The sequence below is a fragment of the Pogona vitticeps genome, chromosome 6, assembly GCF_051106095.1.
Source record: "Pogona vitticeps strain Pit_001003342236 chromosome 6, PviZW2.1, whole genome shotgun sequence".
Lineage (NCBI taxonomy): Eukaryota > Metazoa > Chordata > Lepidosauria > Squamata > Agamidae > Pogona > Pogona vitticeps.
The window spans coordinates 6,611,089-6,625,000 of record NC_135788.1 but is presented as its reverse complement, the minus strand read 5'-3'; the positions used below and the strand labels follow the sequence as shown (position 1 = coordinate 6,625,000).

The 13,912-nt window shown below is 41.5% G+C and overlaps 1 protein-coding gene across 1 annotated transcript in view; it reads left to right on the top strand.

The window, feature by feature from the left end:
• The window catches only part of ACVR2B (activin A receptor type 2B), a 116,222-nt gene that overhangs the window by 83,070 nt on the left and 19,240 nt on the right, over positions 1-13,912 (top strand). Inside the window, exons 2-3 of the mRNA XM_020779779.3 lie at positions 9,091-9,298; positions 13,002-13,111. Of these exons, the coding sequence (XP_020635438.2) occupies positions 9,091-9,298; positions 13,002-13,111 (318 nt within the window). The remainder of the gene's footprint in view (positions 1-9,090; positions 9,299-13,001; positions 13,112-13,912) is intronic.

The following is a 13,912-nucleotide window of genomic DNA, read 5'->3' as shown; positions in this document are numbered from 1 at the left end:
TCCCCATTTGTCACCCTGATAAGTTTTGCAAGGAGGATGAAATAGATTACCACTTAAATAGCAGAGAGAAATGTTTCAGGAACCCTGAGACTTTCCAGACATCAGCTGTACAGTATTTGGATGACGGTTCGTTAGCGTATTAAGACAAGATAATTAGAGACTTCTATCCTGCCTTTCTCGTGCATCCATGTTAATCAGAGATGCCCGTAAGTATCAAAATACCACCATTCATGTCTTCAAAATGGTCACATAAAAATCAAAGTAATATAAAAATAGGCTCAACCAAGAAGTCCCCCCCTAAATAAGATTCACCATAAAGCTTCCTGGTAGAGAGAAGGCTTTACCAAATGGTGGTGGACAGCAAGGCCAGAGGCAAAATGAACCAAATAGCTCATGTTCCTCTGAAATCTGGGAGTAGCCAGGAAGAAAGTCCTCACCGCCAATTGTGCCTCTCTCTGGATGCTTCTCCACCAGGGTGGATACTAGAGCAGCCTTCCCCCACACAGTGCTGACCAGGTATTCTGAACTTCCTTTCCTATCAGCTCACCCAGCATGGCAAGTATTCAGAAATAAAGGGAGTTACACGATAAAACATCTGGAGGGGGGAGAGCAGGTTGAGGAAGAGTGTTTTACAGGAACGGGCTGACTTGTGCAGGAGGAGGGAGTCTCTTAAAGCAGTAGTTCCCATCGTTGGGTCCCTCGATACTCTTGCGCAAAACCTACCAGAAGTCTTCATCACTTGCTGTGCTGGTCAGGATTTCTGGGGGTTGTTGTCCAAGAACATCTGGAGACCCATGGTTGGGAACCACTTCTTAAAGTAATGGTTCTTAACCAAAACATACTGTATGTAGGAACATATGTTTGGGATCTCAGCTTCCAGAAGCCCTAGCCAGTATAGCCAGTGATCAGAGATTCTGGGGATTAAACCCTGAAATACTTGTAAGATCAAAGCTTGGGGACCAATGTCTAAGGTATCCTGGGCCAATGAATTTGAGTTTTGAAGATAATTATCAGTGGCATGAATTGTGCTCAGGGGAAAAAAACTGGCAACCAGTTTAACTGGTGCAGAATAGCTATAATATAATTTGCCATGTTCTGGACCATGTTCTTCAAACTTAGACTTCATTGCAGCATTCAACTTACATGTAACTAAGGTGTTTTATCCAGTGGTGTAGTGGCAAATTTGGAAGTACTGTACAGCTGTTTCTCATGACAGTACCCCTAAGCCACCTCCCTCAGATAAGGAGAGTTTGCAGTGATTTGTACTCCTGCATTGAGCAGGGGGTTAGACTCAATGGCCCCTTCCAATTTCATTATTCTATGATTTGGTGGTCATGCAAACGAATAGAGAACCCCTTTCTCTTGCAGTTACAGTGAGAATTGCAGCTAATTGCAGGGAACAAGGATGTCAAGGAGGCTGGGTGATGTCATAACCTCTGCTATGCAGAAAGTCCTGGGGTTTTGATCCTATCAGCCCTGGATCCAGTACACCAATGTAAGTGTCAGATTTCCTTAGAAGTAGGAACAGCTGGCACACCATCCTAAACACATCGAACATGGTCATAGCCACAGCTCCTACAGGAGTGTCCAGGTACAGTTGGAGGACAGAGTGATTATTAAGGTCCCAAATTTTGAATGGTGCACTCAAGGTAGTACATACTATTTGTGTTACGTGCCATCAAGTCAGAATTGCAACCCTGATAGAAACATTCAATATCATTGAGATATTTAAGGTGTGGTTATGCCAGTTCCACTTCCCCAATGGGTTTCTATGCCAAATGGGGGTTTGAACCCAGATCTCCTGAGTCCTAGTCCCAGTGGTCCCCAACTTTGGGCCTCCAGATGTTCTTGGACTTCAGCTCCCAGAAATCCTGGCCAGCAGAGGTGGTGGTGAAGGCTTCTGGGAGTTGTAGTCCAAGAACATCTGGAGGCTCAAGGTTGGGGACCACTGTCCTAGTCCATTGCTCGACCCACTACACCACGTTGGGTCTCATATGTACTCTAGCAGAAGGGAATCTTTTAGTTTGCAGAGTTCCTAGACCGTTTAGGGCTTTAAAGGATGAAAAACCAGTCCTTTGAATTTAAAGACAACCTAGAAATCTAGGGGGGCAGGTTTTTAGAATGCAGATGAAAGCTCTATAGAAGTTGCAATTTTCTTTAGTAGATAAAAGCTCCTTAGAAGTCCTGTAACAACTTTCCTTGGTGGAAGATCAAGAAATAGTGCAAAAGAAAAAGACTTAGGGAAAGTCTACGAATGTTAAAGCCCCAAGTGTTGAGGAAAAAGTAGGGTTTTGTGGAGAGAAAAAAATAGAGAGAGGTGTCATTACTTTGTGTTCTGAGAGATGGATTAGGCCCAAAAAGCAGCAAGAAGGAAGGGGGGAAAATTTGTTTTAAGAGAGCAGGAGGCTTGGGAATAGCCAAGTGTGGTAGAATTAGGGGAATAAAGGACAAGCACTAGGAGGGTAAGAAATAAAGGCAGGATGGATGGGTTTGTTAAATCAAGTCATTCAAGTTTTTTAGTTTCCTCCTCCCCCTTTTTATTAACACCAATGCTATTGTGGTAGGGACAATGCGTGGAAGTTACCCCATGGCTGTGAGATTGTGCTAACATCCTTTTGTGGGATCCTTTGAATGCAGTGTCTTGCAGGGAGTCAGAAGCCAATTCTACTCTATTCTTTGGAGAGCTTTCAAAATTCTCCCCTGGAATGTGGAAACTGAAAGCACCAGGGACTTCTTTTACTGATTTTGCTTCTTTATCTTTCTTGAAGAATTTCAGGAATCCTTAAGACTTCCTTTTGAATCTCTGGAGGCCACTGTGTCTTGACAAAAGGCGGTTCTGAATCTTAATGGCTCTTTTTTTTTTTTTTACTGGTCTTGCTTGTTTTCCTTTAGCCAAAGGTTAATTTCACTCCACAGAATCAAGAGGTGGGGTGGTGCGAATAATGAATCTAAAATATTGTTGCAAGTCCATTTTATGGTGGCAAAATTAATTGCCTTTCTTTTAGGAAATTGGGCTCAGCTGGAAGATGCTGTTTGGCTCTTCCAGTTGTAAGAGGATTCCTGGAAGTTTCAAACAGTTCCAGTTAAGGAAAACATCAGAATTGGAACACGTGTTTCCTATTGTTTAATAAAAAAGTTCCCATGTAAATGCCAGGAGCTCCCAATCCAGACTTGCATGAGAGTTTGTAAATAACATTCCATAAATTCCACTTGCCATGATTGTTGCATTGCTCTCTGGTCATGATAGTGGAAGAAATGCATCTTCTTTTCTAGCTTGGAAGGGAATGGTGTTTATATCTCTACAGCTGTAATGAGCCGTAGAGGCCACAGAGCATTAGAGGGCACAGTTATGAGAATTATCTGCACACCAAACCCCCAACTGAGCAGAATGCTGAGGCATAGGAAGTTGGGCATCATTTTCGGACTTCATCAAGTTCCCGGTGCCTTGTGGAGCCCATCTTTTCCACTCTAACCTTGTGTCTGTGGATGCCACATCAGGCCGGGAGCAAACAGCCTGGTTCTACACCTGTTTTTGTGGGTGCACATTGTCTGTCTAGGGATAAGCCCCACAGAACACAATGGGATTTTCTTCCAAGCAAGTCAGCATGCATAGATTCATGCTTGCAATGAACTGCAAAAGCAGGAAGGACTGCAAGGGTGCTGAGGTTAAGAGATTAGATTAAGAGGTGAACAAATGGCAAAGATGAGATTTGAACCCAGCCAACAGATCACGTGTTAGCCACGAAATAAAGATGAGTAATTTGTCTTATTGGCTAGATATAAGCAAAGTGCTCTTTGACAGGCCAGTTTAAAATATGGGGGGATATTTTTAGTTCCCACATAAAGGCGGCTGCAGATCTCTTAACTTTCTCTCTGAAATGGCACGGTCTAGCAACAGTTACCTCGTTCAGAGATGCTGATCATGTATCTTGTTTCTAATAATGTAATGAATGTTCACAGGAAATAAGTGACTCTATCCAGCAGTGTGAGAGTTTGGGATGCTTCTTTTTTATACACACACATGCACATGCATGCATGCACATGCTCTGTAAGGTCAGAGTTTTGAAACATGTTTGTGGGGTGGTAGAATGTCCTCCTGTTTAAAAAAAAGGGGGGAGAGGAAAGAAAAGAATCACTCATTCTACATATCCTCAAAAGCAGCATGAGATTTATGGATAGATGCCACTTCTGTATCGTGTAATGTAAGCGGGTATTTGATTTTGCATGTGTAAATAGTAAGTCCCCAAAGGAGAAGATTCTGTTGCTCGCTGACAGAGCACACCCTTGGTATAAGAATGCCCCAGAGTCAACCCCTGGCATTTGCAACTTTGGCAAAGACTCTTGGCTTGAAATCCAGAAGAACACACGTCAGACCCGAAATAACCAGTGGTCAGCAGATGTTGAAGGTCGTCCAATCCCAGTATCTGACCACTAGCCATTCTGGTTGGTGCTTCAAAAAACTGAAATCCATTAACATTTAAGGACACAAGTTTGGGAACTACTTGTATAGACAGCAGTGTGTTAGATAGATAGCTCAGTGGTTTAGGTATATATGGCTGTAGAGTTTGGTTTCCCACCTCCTATGAGTAGAGCCAGCCTATGTGGCCTTGGGGAGGCTGTACAGCTTAATGGTACCCCCAGGAGGAGGGAATGGTCAACCACGTATCTATCTGGAATACCCTGAAAAAGTGTTGCCATAAAAGTCAGAATTGATTTGACAGAACTTGATGATAAACATACTGTAGCTATCAGGAAGCAAATGCCCAGAGCAAAGTTTGGAAAAAATGTAAAAAAAAGAAGGAAATAGTTCCCATTACATGTTAGAATATGACAGTTTATTCTTGTTACTTTTATAGTGATAGTTTAGTAATTTGGTGTATTAGTTGCTGCAGAGTTCATTCCTTTTCAGTTACTTTTTACTACTTTTGCAGAGGCCTTATGATTAATAAGAGGATGGCACAAAACTTTTTTAAAAAGTCCTGGTCATTTGGTAACTCGAAAGTGTTACTCATTGCAACAATAAAGTAATGTTCTTATTACTTCTGAATTGTGACTATGTTATCCCCTTGATAACAAAATGAATAGGTAACTACCTGACTTGTAATTTATTATTCCAAGCTGTAGTCTAGGGAATTGGTTGCCGCCACATAATTTTCCACAGCTGGTAACCATTTTAATCTCAGGAAAAACTCCTTCCTCCTTTCACTCATTTATATAGTTATAAAAGTCTTTGCCAAGATATGCCACTGCTTGTAATAGAGCAGCCTTCTTCCATTGTGTCTCTGGAATATTTCCACCGTGCTTGGATCTTGATGTATGGAAGACTTCATAACAATGCTTCACACAATCTGTCTTGGCAGTCCAGAGCCGTGTTGTCCAGTTTTATTTCCCTTCTCTGCTTCATCCTGCCAAGACGACGGCCAGCTTTTAAGATGTGATTATTCAGGTGGAAGAAGGCGCCAAGTAGAGAAAACAAACACACTTTAGTTTGTGTGTGCGTGTGTGTGTGTGTGTGTCGTAATTTGCTTGGTGTATGAACCTCTTGACATTAGAATCTTTTCCTCTGCTTACGGGCATTACTTGTCTCTCCAACCTCAACCCCCCACAAATTGAATTTGGAATTGTGGTATTTGAAAATGTCAAGAAGGATCAATAGGAAAGCTCTTTGGGGCCAATCATGGTAGACTTAGCGCATTTTGGAGCAGATTTGAAACATCTTCCCCTCATAAATCTCTTTAGGGTTCTGCATAGGGCTTTCGAATGGGCAAGTTTGTCAGGCTGTATGTACAAGTAGATGAGTTTTTCACAGTCATATGAGAGCGAGGGACTGGAAATGGGAATCCTGTTCCGGGGACCTGTTTTTGTTGTCTTGTTTTGTTATGTTTTTTTAAAAAATGGTGTCAAAGAAAATTGTGCATTTTCATGACCTGTGGGGTGTTTTTTTGTATTTCTGTAAAATGCACATTGTTGAAAAGAGTTATAATGTTCACCAAATAGTCATACTATTGAATGGATTGTTTGTGTTCCAGTGATGAAATGGCCTGTTCTCGTGTGTGTGTGTGTGTGTGTGTGTGTGTGTGTGTTTATATTCACATTGGGAAAAAGGCATGAGATTTATCCTTTTGTTGCCGAAATATAGCAGAAGAACCTTCACTCAATAGAAACTTCAAGAGATACAGAGAATCATGTAGAGACTTACAGACGGCTTGACTTACAGACTTTTTGAGTTACAGACTCCTCTGGCCGCAAAATTTAGGTTTGACTTGCAGACTGAGATTTGACTTACAGACCAGAAAAAAACCAAAATGGAACAAAAACGGCCTGTTACGGGATTAATGGGTTTTCAATGCACTGTAGGTCAATGGAGACTTGACTTACAGACCTTTTGACTTGAGAACCGCCTTCCAATACGGATTAAGTTCTCAAGTCAAGACCCCACTGTATGATTTTCTGATACTTATTCAGGTTTACTCGAATGGGAGTTGTAGTACAACACATTTGGAAGGCGGTGGTTTGTGGGCAGGATTGGCATAGCGCAGACCTGGGCAAAGTGCAGCCCGAGAGCCACATACGGCCCCCGCAAGCTGCTCATGTCCGGCCTGCGGACAGTTTTGAACATCAAAACCATTTATAGCTTTATGTCTTAAGTTGATCAGTTGCTTATCTTTAACATACCACAAAAAAACCTCTTTAGTACAGGTATTTGTGAAGATTAACAAGTTTAATCATAACATTACTGTTTCATTTTATTTTTAAGTAAAGTTGGTTCGGCCCCCAAACACAGTTCAGATTTTTCATGTTCCCCCCGCCCAATAGAAATTAATTGCCCACCCGTGGCATAGCGTATGGTCTCCTGTTTTTCACACTGTGAACAGGGATTTTAACTGTGAGCCATGATAGTGTTACATAGCAATTATGTGTTTCTGCTGTACATTTCAACAAAGGAACAAATACCACTTCTGCCTTTGAGGTCCATGTTAAAGAAGCTACTAGTAGAGAGGCAGTGAAAGTTTTCTGAGTTGCGGTTGAGCATGCCATGCAGGTAATCTATCCCTCCAGCCTGGCTTGTAACAGTGGACAAAAGAGGAATTTAATGAAAGCATAGATAGGTAGAGATGAGCCATGGACAGTGATCTTGGCTAGGGAATAGATGTATTAAAGGCATGAACAAATATCTTTATTTTGCATTGTAAAATACAAAGGATTGGGGGTCTATGCACAAGAAGGATTGCCAATTTATTGTTCTCCCAGTCCCTTTCAGAGTGGTATCGGGCAGAATCCAGTTTTATTCCACCCACGTATATGAAAGTTGATTGTGTGAGCTGCTGGAAAGTTTATTTATTTATTTATTTTATTTATATCCTGCCTATCTGGTTGGTTAAGACCACTCTAGGCGGCTAAGAGCATAAAATAGTATAAAAATTTTTAAATAGAAGAAACCTTAGGAGAGGAAGGAAACAATAGGAGAGGGAGAGGAGAGGGCATCAGGAATTGTCTGGAGGGAAGGTCTGCCAAAACATCCATGTTTTTAGTTGATTTTTAAAGATACCCAGCGAGGGTGCCACGCGAATCTCAGGAGGTAGGTTGTTCCAAAGGCGAGGAGCCACCGCTGAGAAGGCCTGATTTCTTGTCTTTACCTTCCGGGCCTTCCAAGCTTCTACAAGAAGGTATATAGTAAGTCCAAGCTCAGAAGCTGTCCAGTTGCTCACATGATGCTAGAAAAGGGTTGTGTCCATTTGTTGACCTTTGCTAACTCTAGGAAGAGTCTACTGTAAACAAGTCTATGGTTTTTCCTGAGACTCGGTCCATACTATTAAAAAAATATGCCCAATGGAATTACCACTTTGCAGGACCATTCAGAGGATAGACGCCAATTAAAGCATATTGCTGTGGTATTGAAGAAGCTTCCAATTCCTCCTCTGTTTAGGCTGATCTTCTAATGCAAATAATTAAGTTGGCTGGATAGCTCATTGGATAGCTCGAGGACTGGGAGTTTGATTCTCCACCGTCCCTTGTAGGAGAGAAGCCAGTCTGTGTAGCCTTGGGCAAGCTGCACAGTTCCAGAGTATACTCAGAAGAAAGGACTGCTAAGCTGAAGCCTGTTTGTTAGCTAGGAAACCCTGGAAAAGGTCATTGTAAGACACAATCAGCTTGACAGTTACAATTATTTATAATGTCACAGTAAAACTGTGGGAGTTTCTCAGTGTAAACATAAACAGAACAGCAATTTCAGGTTGTCCTTTTAATAAAACAGGGTTATTCAAGAGGATCCCTGTTTCGTGTAGCATTTTCTAAGCTAGGCTGGTCCCATCGTTGCTGTCCTTCAGGCAAGCAAAAATGATGGGGGGGGGGTCTGAGACCCATCTACATGGATGGTTGTGCTCTGTTCCTTTTAAAACTGTTTTAATATTGATCTTAGTTACCGTTTTAATATCATGCTTGTATAATTCCTTTTTAAATATTTGTATACTTGCTGTTTTTAGCTTTTAAATACTGGATGAGATGCTGTTGTGCATCTCACTTGTGTATTCAGATACAAGACTAGGTGTGGCAACCAAGATATGTGATGTCACCTTGTTAGTTAGCCATAATTTGCAATGGCAAGACATACAAACCTTAACAACAACAACAACAACAACAACAACAACAACAACAACAACAACAACAACAACAACAACAACAACAACAACAACAACAACAACAACAACAACAACAACAACATATCTTAGAGCTGTAGAGCTGGTAGGGACCCTATGGATCATCGCATCCAGCCCCTGCCAAGAAGGCACAGTGGGGAATCGAACTCCCAACCTCTGGCTCTGGAGCCAGAGACCTAAACCACTGAGCTATCCAGCCGTTCTTATGTAAATAGCAATTGGATTCTGGTTATTGCTTTGTAAAAGACAGGCGCAGACTATCTCATGTGAGAAGAGTTTGCTTCTGGGGGTATGGAATCCATCTTGCAGACAATGGGTGGCCAATATCCTTCCTGTTTCATGGAAATGGCTAGGTTGAGCCTGTAGAGAAATATCTATCTTGGCTGCTCCCATTTTGGTCATTAATAGCTTTTTATTTTGAATATTTCTCCAGGGCCAGGCCATGGGGAAGCAGAGACGAGAGAATGCATCTATTACAATGCTAACTGGGAGCTGGAAAAGACGAATCAGAGCGGAGTGGAGCGTTGCGAAGGAGAGAAGGACAAGCGCCTCCATTGCTACGCCTCCTGGAGGAACAACTCTGGCTCCATCGAGCTAGTGAAAAAAGGCTGCTGGCTGGATGACTTCAACTGCTACGACAGGTGAGGTGTAGAAGCCTCGAGTGCACAGTTTCCCCCTTAATCTATTCCCACGTGTATGCCACCAGGTTTTGTCCACTGAGGAACTTTTGTTCATGTGAAGGAAATTCCAGGTACATTTCCAGTTATAGATCTGAACTTTTATTGTCTCTTAACAGCAGAAATTGCAAAAGTTGCTTTTTTTCCTTCTTTTTTGGGGGGGACTCCCAACTCCCAGAATAACTTTTCTCATCTCTGGAATTAGGGGTTCAACCAGGAAGCTCCTGCTTAATCCTGAAGTTGCTTTTTAGAGCATTTGACCACACGGGACACACCTGATCATCTGTTGGAAGCTAAGCAGGGGCAGACCTGACTTGGATGAGAGACCAACAAGGAATATCAAGGAACCTCAGTTAGGTCGAAGAAAGAGTCCTGCAGGAAACTCTGGAAAGCCACTGCTAGTCAGAGCTCACAGTAATGATCTTTATGTAGAGATATATAATGCATCTTCCTATTCTCCTAAAATTATACCTCTTCCCTTACTGTAGAGCGGTTTGAGTTTTCAGAGTGAAGGTGTGCAAACAGCTTTTTTTCTACTTTTATACCAGTGCTTTTATTTGTTTTAACCTCTTTCATACTTTTTTTCTCTTGTTTTCTACCTCAAGTACATGTTTTTGTGGTGTTGTTGTTTTTGGCCGCTGATGAGAAAACTGATGGAAATTTATTTAAGCAACTACCTTCCCTTTAACCAAACACACAGAAAAACTATTCATCATACCTTTTCTAGTTAAGATGTGCAGAAATAATGATTGTAGGAGCTTTATGGTACAAACTATACACAGCAGTTCCCACACTTCTTGTTATTTTGTCTTGCACCCCATTTTACCCCCTCTGGCACAACATATTCTCAGAAGTCCTACTGAGTTGGGTTTTCTTTCCAAGATAAATGAGTATAGAACTGCCACTCTATAACGGTAACATCACAAGAATCTTCCTACGAATGGTTTTGTCAGAGGTGATACTGTGCGCTTGGCCGTTTTCCTATTAAATCTGTTGAAGAACAGGTTGGACCACAAGCAACAGGACAGAGAGAGGCCACCATTTCACTTGGCAGAGCACACACTTTCATGCAGAAGGTCCCCGGTTCAATCCCCAGCTTGTCCAGGTTGGAACACACTGTGAAACCCCGGAGGGTTTCTGCCACTCAGTGTCAATAATGCTAGGCAAGATGGATCCATTGGCTTAACTCAGTAAAAGGCAGGTCCTGCGTACTATTTCTACCTCTTACAAGCATTCTGAAAATGGATACAATCAATACTTCTCCAGATTCTATTGTAATAATCAAAAAGGGAGGGAAAAAAAGGAGGGTGTTGAGAATAAGAAAAAGGTAGAAAATAACCTGGGTTATATGATGAATGCCATCAGTACCACTCCAAGTAGAAAATACGGATTTGCTAGCTGCCACTTAACATCCAGGCCAAAGAGTGATTTATTCTGTTCCTGGGATTGAAGACTAGTTCTAACTCCTCTGCAGTTTCTCTTCATTTGTTGAGGTTTTAGGAGGTTTGCTTCTCTACTGTAATTCAGTTATTTCCCATTTCTGTTTTATTTCTGTTAGCGGATGATGTTGCTCCCAACCCTTGCCCTTCTGCACAATCCCTTTCATGCTCCTAATTTAGTTTACGTTCCTTGTCATTTCTTTGCTGTGCTCAGTCTTCTAAATTGCTGTTCTGCCGTTAGCAAATCAGCCATGCTTACAAACGATCTGGGCTGCCTAGGCTTCATCAACCGTCAGTCTTGTGCAGCAGTCTGGTGGGATGGCTTTTCTCAACTTCTTTGCCAACGTGAAGTTCCTTCTTTTCCCCTACTCTCATTATTTCTCTCATTTGAAAGTTCTTGCAAATTCCTTCCTTTGATCCTTTCAATTTATGGATGGCTGTAATGTGTCAACCTCCTGATTTTCTCTTGCTCATCTCTTCATATCTTGTTTTATTCCAACCTTTTCCTTCACTTCTCCCTCCTTCCCTCCCTCTCTTTTCTATGGTGGCTTGAATTCTAAACCTTCTATCAGAATCCTTTTCGTTATTTCTTTTTTTCAGTATTGCCAGCCATTTGGATACCACTTCTTCGCAATGCGAAATTGTTTATAAACCTAGTTTTGCACTTCCCTAGCTACTTGTCATATATTTATCACTGATATGCATCTTCCATAGTCAACAAAAAGAAATAAAGAAATTAAACTGAGTGGTGTTTAAATTAAAAAATAAATGCAGAAACCTAGAGGAAAATTGCTTACAATTTTAAAAATAAGTATAAATACACCAGAGCGCAGAGTGCTGTCCTCTGAAGATGCCCATGGCCACAGAGACTGGCGAAATGTTAGGAAGAACAACCTTCAGAACATTGCCAAAGAGCCTGAAAAACTCACAACAACCATAAGTATAAATACTTTGGACAAAAAGTTAATATAAATGTAATTTACCTGAACACATAGCATTAAAAATATTAATAAAAAAACAAAATAAAGAAATAGCACTGACAAAATGAATTTCGTGTGAAGGATGATAAAACGCTCACAATCTGTATCCCCTTTGAAGCATCACCAAACCCCTCTAGAAGGATACTACTGGGTTTGGGAACCAGTACCTTAATCCATTTCAGGTGATCTGCCTCCTTTTCTAGCTTTTCTTTACCAAATCATCCCTCTCCTTTCTTTTACTCTCTTTCTGTTTTCTGTCTTTGATGCGGTTTTTCTTCTTTATCTAAGCTCATCATTTATCTTTTAAATGAGTTCCCTCTCTTTTCGTTGCAATAATTATTATTCCTCTTAATCGTTCCTCACTCTCTTCATTCACATGGGTCTTTCTTGCTTTAAGAGAGTTACTTTTTCTCAGTCCTAAAGAAAACAGCTGTTCCGCTGCATACCTGGAGTTGTGGGGAAGGTATTTCTACCTTGATTGGAGCCACCTTTCCAGTCCTCTCCATGCCCATCCCTCATCCCAGTCCCCCTTTCTGCTTTTTTCCCATTCTGACGAGACAGATCTATGTAAAATCTTCAGTGATGCTCTTGAAGGGGCCAGCTTTCACCTACTGTTTGGGAGCAGTTTGACAACCTCAATTACATTGGGGGCAATCCTTCCCCCCCCAAAATTGGGAACCACTGATGTACAACAACCTTGGAATTAAAAACAGGACATGAATGTAACCAATGGATAGGTGGAATATGGGCCCATGGGTCCGGGGTCTCCTTCCCCTGACCTCATTTTCACCTGAGGGAGGAAAAAATGTGGGTCAGCTGACACTTATGCTCAAGATTTGTGGCTCATGATATTTTTTTTTACAGTGATTTCATATGTAGTTTATGAAATGTTGCTTGCCACTCAACTCCCTTTCTTTAAAGTATAAGTGAAAGAAAGTGTGTGGGCAAAGGGTTCTTGAAGCCCAAGCAAGTTTGCTGGCATATTATTCCTGTACCTTTACTCACTGTAATTTGCCCTTCAGCAAACTTTCCGTGCGCTTGACGGGCTCTTGAAATCTCACATAAGGATTTTTTTTTTGTCCCCGAGCCCTCTTGTAACAAAAGGTCCTAAGGACTTGTCAAAATACAGCCGAAGCCTGAAATAAATAGGAAAAGAGAATTCGTGTACCCAAGTGTCTTTTCTTGTTTGGGCAATAGATGAATTTCATGACTTCATATCATTTCTTTTGTGTTCTCCTCTTCTAACAGGCAGGAATGTGTGGCTACAGAAGAGAGTCCACAAGTGTTCTTCTGCTGTTGTGAGGGGAATTACTGCAATGAGAAATTCACTCACTTACCTGAAGTAACTGGCCCAGAGGGTGAGGTTTTTGTTTGTCAAGAACAAAAAAAACTTTGTATTGGAAGTTTGTTTCAGTGTGTGTTTCATTTTTCTTTTCTTTTGCAAATCTTGAATTTCTGGCTAGACAATACAATTAGAGGAGTGGTGACATTTAAGATTATGAAACTGAGAAGTTCGGCAGATTTATTCCTGCTTCTTCTTCTTTCCTCCTCCTCCTCTCAACAGAATGTGGTTTAGCTGCTTTCTGGTCTTCCCAAGTGAAGAGTATAGGACAGCAGCTTCCTAAGTCAGAGGCGAAGGAATTAAATTGCTTGCTCTCCAAGAATGCTCGGGGTGTGGAATTGTTACAAACAGAAGGTTTGTAGGAGGAGAATAACGCCGCCTAATTTACACAGATTGAGCTAAATATCTCAATTAGCTGATATCCAAATGCCAAATGGCAGGGTGGAGGATAGGGTGAGGGGAGCAGGATCACAGAGGGGCAGTGAATCCCAAGTGTTCAGACCTCGTAAAGGTCTGCAAGCTTAAGTTCCATAGGAAGATGAGATGAGATGCCTCATTCCTGAGCTGAACCCGATCGGCTCTTTCATGGAGTCTGATAGGCAGCACCCTCATTCTGCTTGCCTGATCTTGATTAAAGTGAGAAGACCAGAAATGTTTAGTGGGTTAGCTGTACCAGTCTGTAGTCTGTTTCAGCCAAGGAAAAATGAAGCAGTCTTGCAACATCTTAGAGTTTAAAAAGTTTTATTTGTCATAAGCTTTCCCAGTGTGCAGCCTACTACTTTTGACAAATAAAACTTGTTTGTCTTTAAAGTATTGT